At 43.9% G+C, this 10,000-nt stretch overlaps 1 protein-coding gene across 3 annotated transcripts in view; it reads right to left on the minus strand.

Moving 5' to 3' along the window:
• Shaw (potassium voltage-gated channel shaker cognate w) overlaps nt 1–10,000 on the minus strand; it is a 92,173-nt gene that overhangs the window by 61,648 nt on the left and 20,525 nt on the right. For 2 of the 3 annotated variants that reach the window (XM_076186593.1, XM_076186594.1), the window contains exon 4: nt 1,267–1,461. In XM_076186593.1, the coding sequence (XP_076042708.1) occupies nt 1,267–1,461 (195 nt within the window). Of the gene's footprint in view, nt 1–1,257; nt 1,462–10,000 lie in introns of all 3 variants that reach the window. The other variant, XM_076186592.1, reaches the window with a different exon arrangement.

Genomic DNA, 10,000 nt, shown 5'->3' on the forward strand with positions numbered 1-10,000 from the left:
AAAGACCAGACGGTCTTATGCACATGACTTGAAGAGCCTCTGTACTTGAAGAGCGTCTCAGCAGATCGAGAATCTCTGCGAAGTCAGAGCTCGACTCTCGCCAGTTGCATCGACTTTCTTCATCCGAGGCAAAATCTAAGTGTCTCAAGAGGCTGGTGGGTTGAAGCCGACTGTAAGAGAGGGTTTTGCACGGTCAAACGGCTCGTCGAACGCGGTTCGACAGACACGTGTTTAAAGTGATGTGTGAACGGGGTATTTGGTTGTCGAACACGTTGGTTAAACCCCAAATACCCCGTTCACACGTTCACACATCACTTTAAACGCGTGTCTGTCGAACCAAGATTTCCGAAGCTTCCCAATAATTCATGTAATTTTATTAACTTTCAACTCCTCTCCGAAACCCATTTTTTCCCCCTCCAGTATTTAAAACCGGCTGAGAGTTGGCACCCGGAGTGCCAACAAAGCCTCTGTATCTGTATAAAACTGCCTCTCGTGAACATGAATTAAACAAAGCGCAAAGCTACGGACTCCTATGATCTTCCTCTTCTTTGAAGAGGGCCGTAGATATTTTTTTTCGCATCCGACCTAGATATGGACCAAAAGGTCTCCTGTCGGCATGCTCCGCCTTTGTAATCCTTTGTAATATAGAAAATAATATTTCTTTTCGTTGTGCCTGGATAAAAAGTTCATAGAAAGTTCTAAGCTGAAGGTATTGAGGAAGGAGACCCAGTATAGATCTTCAAAACGCGAGAGCCAAGAAATTGAGTTCCAATTTCCTTTTAATACCATGCGGGGAAGAATTTAATTTGATCTTATTCATTCATTTATTTATTCTTTTATTAATTTATTTATTTATATATTTATTTGTTTATATATTTATCTATTTATTTATATACATACATATATATATATATATATATATATATATATATATACTATATACATGTATGTATGTATATATATACTGTATATATATGTATACATATATATGTATATACATACATAAATATATATATATATATACATATATATATATGTATATATATATGCATATATATACATATATATATACATATGTATATATATATATATATATATATACATATATATATGTATATATATATATATATATATATATATTTATATATATATGTATTGTTATAATTGTTTTTCTTTTTACCATTCACTCGCTATGACCCAACCTCACCTACTGCTATAGGTACACCCCAACACCCAGTAACCTTCCCCTGAACACACCTTACCCACCTTGGCGGCCTGCGAGGAGTAGGGCTCGTCGAACAGGGACCATAGCTTAGGTTTCATCTTCTGCCACCACGACAGGTTTCCAGAATAGTAGTCGTCCTCGAAGCCGAACTTCCTGGCCGTTTCTTCGTCAGAGGGCTTGTCTGTGTCAAGGTCCAGCCGGTCGAGGACGGCTAAGGTCTCTTGGGTGTCTCGATGCTGCAAGAGGAGGGACGAGATTAGGATACAGTGGGTATATATGGGATGGGGATGGTTCGACGCCATTTGGGTCCCGGTTGGTGCAAGACGAAGAACAAGATCAATGATTCTGCTGCGTCGTTCTACAGCTCTGCTCCTTGTTCTGACTGATGGTGCCACGCGGTTTGATTCAGGTAAGAGTGTTCCCCGCAGAACTCTTGAACCCGACCTGAATAAAAAAAAATTGTTGGGTCTTACGACCTTAGCGTTAACCTACCTGCCGCCAGGGGGATTTAAATCGGTTAAAAAACTCCTCCACGCAAAGTGGTCAGGACATGAAGGATCTTATGGAAACCAAGAGAAGAGTTAAGACAGAACGAAGACCAGGAAGATCTACGAAGGTTTAATGGACTCCTCTGATCTTAACTAATCGATTGACTGGTTGCCTCAGGTTTGAATTCATGGGACTTCTATAGCATTCAGGAACCCAGTGACAGCCACCGGCCAGGACCATCTGTCCCTCTGTCGAGAATCCGGGCCCTATGCGGAGACCGACTACCAGCATATGGGGCTGCCCTCCATAGTAAAGGTGAGGAAAAGTGGAGGTAACGTTTCCAGAAATCGCGGTTCTTCGCCACTGGGGAGGGAAGGAGGGGGGAAAGAAGGAGCTAAGGGAGGGAAGGAGAGGAGGATGGAAGGAGGGGCACAGGAATGTAGAAAAGGGAGGAAAGGAAGGAAAGAGAGAGGGAGGGAAGGAAAGAGCGAGCCTTGTAACCACTACCATACTTCTCAGGCATTTCATCTTAAACACATTTAATCTCTTCCTCTCTTTTGTTTCATGTTTCTGCCCCATGCTGTGCTGTCGGCACAATCACTCCTGCATACAATCACCTCTTCGCATCCATTCCCAAATGTTTATTTCTCATTACACTTTTTAATCCCTCAAGGCATTTACTTGCTTCTCTCAATCTACATTCTACCTCCACCTCCACTCCTCCTTTTCCTGCCACATTCACACCCAAGTATCTAAAGCTATCCACTTCTTCCAGTCTCTCTCCTTTAATACTCACTTCCAATTTATTGCCATCCGTAAGCCAGTCATACGGGATATTTTTAACGAGATAGGCTTGAACTATTGATATTATACTCCAAATCCTAAACAGAATCCAGTGGGAAGGGAAATCATGTATGACTGTAGAGCATAAGCTACTGGAAAAGGTTATAGGGCAAAGGGTTTTGACAAGAATGGGCTGGCGAGACGGAAGTGGCCTTGCTCAAAGTTAATAAAACAACAGGGCAGGACTCGCAGTAATGGATTTAAACTGGACAAATTTAGATTTAAGAAGGAAATAGGCAAAAATTGGTTAACTAATAGGGTGGTTGACGAATGGAATGGACTTAGTAACCATTTAGTAAGCGCTGGAACTATCAGTTGTTTAAGAAATGATTAGACAACTTTATGGATGGGGATGACAGGTGGTGATGGATACGGAGCTGCCTAGTGTAGGCCTTATGGTCTCTTGCAGTCTCCTTCAATCTTATGTTCTTATGTTATGTTCTTATGTAATAGGGTTGGGCAAATTGTTGTACACGAAACCCACATGTAGAGACGCAAGGCACTGGAAACAAGCCGCCGAAATAGCAGGGCCTAGGAACAAGAACGATAGAGGAGGTGATGAGGAAATAATAAATGAAGTGATATTGATTAGGATAACGATGTTAGCATATAAGTTGATTCAGACACGGATGTTTAGATTAAGTATTCCAAGGGACACCAGACACATTCAGCCTCAGCCGGAAGTATCTTTTGGTGGAGTTCTGTTCTGTGTGGTCAATGTTTGGCAGCCATTGCCAATCAGAACCATGCGCTGTTCTGGTAAGAGCGACGAAAGTCTTAAAAAAAAAAAAAAAAAAAAAAAAAAAAAAAATATATATATATATATATGTATATGTATATATATATATGTGTGTGTGTGTGTATATATACACATTTATATGTATGTATATATGTATGTACACACACACACACACACACACACACACACACACACACACACATACACACACACACACACACACACACACGCACACACACACATATATATATATATATATATGTATATATATATATATATACATATATATGCTATATTCTAGCTAATGGACGATAGATGAAAGAGAGGTAGAGTGGAGTGGGAGGGAGGTGTTATTTGGAAATAGGTAGAGGTCCTCGTGGTAGCGCACTATGACCTAACAGGTTTATCGAGAAAGGAGGGAGATCAAAAGCGTCAATGAAAGCTGGTGACTTTTACAGGGCGGAGGAAGGTGGAGGAAGCACATACAAAGAGGACGGGGAAGAGTAGGAAGAGGAGGAAGAGGAAAAGATGCAGGAGAGAGATAAGGATTGGGAGAGGGAGAGGAGGAGGAAGAGGGAGAGGAAGAGGGAGAGGGAGAGGGAGAGGGAGAAAGAGAGGAAGAGAAAGAGGGAAAGGGAGTGGAAGAGGGAGACAAGGGATGGCTTACCGGATGAGGAAGGATGAAAAATGGACTGGAAGGGAAAAGAAAGGTGAGGGGAAGAAGACGAAGGAAGGTATTAGAGAGGAGTGGAAGAGAGCAAAGGAGAGGAAAGGAAGGAGAGCTGATGAAAAGAGAGGAGAGGAGAGGACGGGGAGTGGAGGAGTGAGAGTGTGGGGAGTCGGAGATGAAACGTGGTACCTCAAATTTCATTTACTGGAAGTCAACAGGAGCTGACAACGGACCCCGGGTCCTTCCATAGATCTCTCTGGAAAGATACTTTAGACTGATGTCTTCGTTGTGTTAGTGTGAGACTTTCTGTTACCGGTTTGTAGTGATAGAAGGAGAGGGGGGCGGAGTCTCAATTCGTCAGCTCTCCTTTTGTGGAGAGGTGGAAGAAATGCAGCCAAAATTGAGAGAAAGTTCTCGAACCCAGTCTGGAGGTAGAGTGTCAGTACTTCGGGGGCTGCACCTTCAGAAGGAGGTGAAGGTGTTGAGGTTCCTTAACCTCAAGACCGCCATTTGCAGGTACTCTTCATTCAGGTTCCCCGAAATGGGTTGGGAGGGGCCGGGGGTGGGGTGGGGGGTGGGTGGTTCAAAGGCTGCTCCGACTCAGAGTCCAAAACCGGACTCGATAGGTGATGGTTGTCTTTTTCGAAGTAGACTCCATTTTATTCCGAGACTTCCCCTCTCGCTCACCTGAATAAAGTCATGTGAAAACAGCCAGAATAAAGATTGGGTTGGCTGTCACTATATCGCAGGGGTAAAGGAAGGACGTACATTAAGTCGAGACGCTTTTTGTAGTTGACACCTGACAAGACACCACGTCCCCTTTCCCCGCACGGCGAAATGGGTAAACTAATATTGAATCACCTTGTCACTGATCTAGACGACAGGACGGGTACTAGCGAGACGGACGTCGTAGAGAATCATCTCCTTGCCGCCTTTCTCCAAAACCCATCAACTCCCTCGTCTCCACCTGGAGATGCAACCCCTCGGTGCTGACACTCGATCCCTCGACCGGGGACAAGATCTCCCTCTATCAACTTCGACTGTATTTCCATCAACTTTTCAACAAGGAGAGGTGACAATAAGTGACTGTCCTCTTCTTCTTACTACCATAAACTGGTAACATAGAAAGAGTAATACACTAACAGAACCACTAATACACTGTTTCCCAACCCTGGGGAGGCGAACCCAAGTGGGGGCGCCAAGACATCATGTATGCTAACTTTGTTGTTGTTGCAAAGTGATATGAATTCAATACAATAGCCACATATATTAACACATATACAAATAGATTAGTGGGGTCGCGGTCCATCATGAGGATCATATTGGGGGTCGCCTGAAGAAAAAAAGGTTGGGGAATAATGAGTAATGCAACAGAGACAAAATTCTAACGTTCCATTGGGCGAGCCCAAGGACCGTTATCACGCGCGATAAGCGCTGCAGGTTTCCAGTCAGTGAGACTCGAGGTCGCAATTACTCTATCAAGGCGATTTACATATTGATCCTGGCTGTCGCCTATCGATTCCATTCAGAGGAGGGATAACCCCCTTCCCCCGTGCAGCCTTATAGAAGAATAAGGAAAAAGGAAAAAGGAAATAGGCAAGAATTGGTTTACTAATAGGGTGGTCGACGAATGGAATAGACTTAGTAACCATGTAGTAAGCGCTGAAACTATCAGTTGTTTTAAGAAACGATTAGACAACTTTATGGATGGGGATGACAGGTGGTGATGGATACGGAGCTGCCGTGTGTAGGCCTTATGGTCTCTTGCAGTCTCCTTCGTTCTTATGTTCTTATGTTCTTATACAGAAAATGTCCGAAAAAAAAGAAAGATTAACACACAAGTAACTATGGGAAGTAAACAGAAGTACCGAGGAGAATGCCAAAGAAGAAAAAAAACGAAAAGAAGAATAACAGAAAATAAAAAGTACATAGAAAACAAAAGAAGAAGAAAAAAGAAGAAGGGGCAGTTGAAGAGAAGAGCAGGAAGGAAAAGAAGAATAAAAGGAGGAAAAAGAAGTGAAAAGGAGACAAAGAGAAACAGTTTTGGTTGAAACTGCATAGACCGCGGATGATACAGGGACGGATGCAAAGGTCGATTCAAAGGAGAGAGGGAGGGAGGGAGGGAGGGAGGGAGGGAGGGTGCATTCTACATCCTTGTTGTCGTACATGGCGAAAACATTATCGACATTTCTATTCCACAGCTCGAGGGAAAACGGTCCTGACCTCAGTGGTTGTGTCTCAAGTTATTACAAAACTTCTTCAGCCGCCACCACTACCGAAGGAGGTGAGCCCATGGGTGTACCTTTGTGTTGGTTGTGGGTGTGATCCCTTTAAGTGGCAGACTGGACTCCTAATCTTGAGGTTCCGAGCGCTCTCTCTCTCTTTCTCTCTCTCTATCTCTCTCTCTATCTCTCTCTCTCTCTCTCTCTCTCTCTTTCTATATACCTATCATCTGTCTCTGTATCAGTGTCTGTCTTTCTTTTTGTGTCTCTGTATATCTGTGTGTTTGTGTGTCTATCTGCCTGTGTGTCTATCTACCTGTCTGTCTGCCAGCCTGTCAGCCTGTCTGTTTGCCAGCCTGTCTCTCTGTCCGTCTGTCTTTCTTTCTTCTCTCTATTTCTCTCTTTCTCTCGCATGCAGTGACCAACACTTGCTTCCTGTTTGAGGTAGTCTTCTGAAACAGATACGGGAGAGAGAGAGAGAGAGAGAGAGAGAGAGAGAGAGAGAGAGAGAGAGAGAGAGAGAGAGAGAGAGAGAGAGAGAGAGAGATTTTGTCAGATGGAGCCTCGCAGCTGATCGCGAACTATCTTTATGCGCCTACGGCTTTCACGGGCAATCGGTATTCACTCCTGGGTTGATAAAAATCCTTCACTGAAGGATCTCTTTACAAAACTGTGGCGTTTCTGCAGAATTAAAAACTTGCGTTACCGAACTGAGGGGACCACGTAGATGGATAGAATAGACGAAATAGAAATGAACAATTTGGAGAAAGGGTTGAAAGAGGGGAGGGTGAAAGGATAAGGAAGACGAGGAGGAGGAGGGGGTGGTGGAAGAAAAGGAGGTCGAAGATGAAGAGGAGGAGGAGGAGGAGGAGGAGGAGGAGGAGGAGGGGGGGGACGGGAAAGGAGTGGCGGGTTTGGCACTGGTCTCAGCGATCTTATCGTCCTGGAAAGAGAAAAAGAGTGGAATAGGAAGAGGAGGAGCAGGAGGAGAAGAAAGAGGAAAAGGAGGAGAAGAAGGAGGATAAAAGGATGGGAAAGAGGAGAATGATGGGGATAAGGAACGTAAGAAGGAGGAGGAGGAGGCGGACGGGGAAATGTAAAAGATACAGAAAGGAAAAGAAGAAAAAGAAGGAGGAGGAAAAAGAGGAGAAGAAGAACGGGAAGAAGGAAGAGGATGGAGAGGAGGAGAATAAGGAGAAAGAAGAGGAGGAATAGCAGGAGAAGTGAGAAAAACAAGAGGAAAAGAAGGAAGAGTATGAGGAAGAGGAGGAAGAGGAGGAGGAGGAGGAGTAGGAGGAGGGGGAGGAAGAGGAGGAGGAGGAGGGGGAGGAGGAGGAGGAGGAAGAGGAGAAGGTGAAGAAAGAAAGGTATTTAGGGAAACAGGAAAAAGACAAGGTGAACGAGGAGGAAGGGGAGATGAATAAAGAAGGGAAATGGGAGAAAGGATAACAAAGGGAACAGGAGAAAGAGAAGTAAGATGAAAGAAGAGGAACGGTAGGAGGAAGAAGAAAGGAAACAGAAGGAGCGGAAGAGGTAAGAGGGCGAGAGGAGGGAAAGAGAGAAAGGACAATTAGGAGCAGAAGAGGACAAGAAGGAGGAGAATATACGCAAAAGGAAATTATTGTTTGTGTGCACATGTGTGTGTGTGTGTGTGTGTGTGTGTGTGTGTGTGTGTGTGTGTGTGTGTGTGTGTGTGTGTTGTGTGTGTGTGTGTGTGTGTGTGTGTGAGTAGGTGTGCTGTGTGTGTGTGTGCGTGTGTGTGTGTGTGTGTGTTCACCTCGGATCTGCTGCAGCCTCTGTTCGAGACAGCCAGACACCACCCTACGCAGTGAGCTCAGATAGCTCATTAAATTGCCGATCTCTGGGTAGGTTGAGACCACTCACACCACCACACACCGGGACAGCAAGGTCACAGCTCCTTGACTAACATCCCGTACCTACTCACTGCTAGGTGAACAGGGGCTACACGTGACAGGAGACAAACCCAACTTATCTCCGCCCGACCGGGGAATCGAACCCCGGTCGTGTGTGTGTGTGTGTGTGTGTGTGTGTGTGTGTGTGTGTGTGTGTGTGTGTGTGTATCATCTCCCCCCAGTAAATCTTTTACGGGCAACTACCTCATGCGCGTCGTAATGAAGGAGGCCAGAAGCCAAAAAACGTTATAAATATCAGATAAAACCCCACATTTAACGGGTGTAACGCCGCGCCATTTGATTACGAAACAATCGCTTCCGATCGCTCTTTATGACGTGCGAAGTGCTCGCAAGGGGTCGAACATCTCGAGTCTATTCGGAACTAAGCACGGGACGACCGGCGAGGAAATAGACATCAGTTCAACTACAGAGCTTATCCACCTGATCCAGAGCTGATTTGGCCGGAATGGGGAAGGATGTTACAAAGGATTACAAAGGCGGAACATGCCGACAGGAGACCTTTTGGTCCATAACTAGGTCGGATGCGAAAAGAATATATAAATGATAAAAAACAGATAAAATAATATAAAAATGATAATAACATAAATAATAATAAATAATACATAGGTATAGTTAAATGATAATCAAACAGGTAAGTAGTAAATAATAATAAACTGACAAATAATATTACAGTAAATGGAAATCAAGCAAATAATAAATAAAGAGACAAATAATAACAAACAGGTCAAGAATTGGGCTCTACAATCATCTCTACTACCATCATCAGCAGAAACGACAGCGTCACCACTCAGCCTCACTCATCTCATCACACATTACCCGTGCATTGTTGTTGTCCATCACTGAGGGACTGTCATAAGCAAGTGCATGCGTGCGTGCGTGTGCGTGTGTGTGTGTTTGTGTGTGTGTGTTTATGTGCGTTTGTGTATGTTTGTGTGTGTGTGTGTGTGTGTGCGTGTGTGTGTGTTTGTGTGTGTGTGTTTATGTGCGTTTGTGTATGTTTGTGTGTGTATCTGTGTGTGTGTTTATATATGTACATATTTTTGACAACTTTAATAAATTACCTTCCTTAATGAGATTTAAATCCTATGCAATGAATTCTGGACGCTAGAATGACACAACTTTACCATATTGAATTTGCGTAAAAGTAGTTGGTTCTAAATAGACCCATGGCTCCTCCTCCCCCATTAAGTGTCACAGCTATTCAAATACTCTTTCATCGAAACCCAGGACATCTGGATTTCCTGGATTCCATGCAAATCGTTTTAGAACCCAGACATGAAGGTCATTTATTAAAACTTTTGAGACAAGTATGTATGATCGTCACATGGCTTTCCTGGATGTCGATAGAATAGAACATATGCATTGCAGGTCGAGTTAATATTCGGGACCCAGTGGTTCAATTCTAATCAATTCCTCTTAGGTGTATCCGTCATAGCATTGCTATACCGTCCTTGCCTCGTGAATGCACTGCCTAGGGTTCTAATTCGTTTGTCATTAACTCAACTCATCTAGTGAAGATGAAGATAGAGAATTGACAAAACTGGCGGAACATAGCACAAGAAAGAGAAAGATGGTGAGAGCTTGTGTCGGTGGTCATGGTTTCTCAAGAGGGCTGAGGACCACCAAAGCGCGACACAACCTTCCCACGCCAAGAAGCTCCCCCGCTTAGTTTTCTTTGACGAAACCCAGGATTCACCCACTCCATCTTCCCTCGAGTATTGTAGGTGCCATCCCACTTTTCTTTCTGACATCTTGACGGTCCATTTTTCAATTTAATGACACAATTCCTTCTACGACTGTGTCCGACCAGGAGTATTTCTTATCGCTAGGATCAGCTCATACGACGAAACTTGAAAAAGCAGAGATTGAGCAATGTCT

The sequence above is a fragment of the Oratosquilla oratoria genome, chromosome 6, assembly GCF_046742065.1.
Source record: "Oratosquilla oratoria isolate Oo_2021 chromosome 6, ASM4674206v1, whole genome shotgun sequence".
Lineage (NCBI taxonomy): Eukaryota > Metazoa > Arthropoda > Malacostraca > Stomatopoda > Squillidae > Oratosquilla > Oratosquilla oratoria.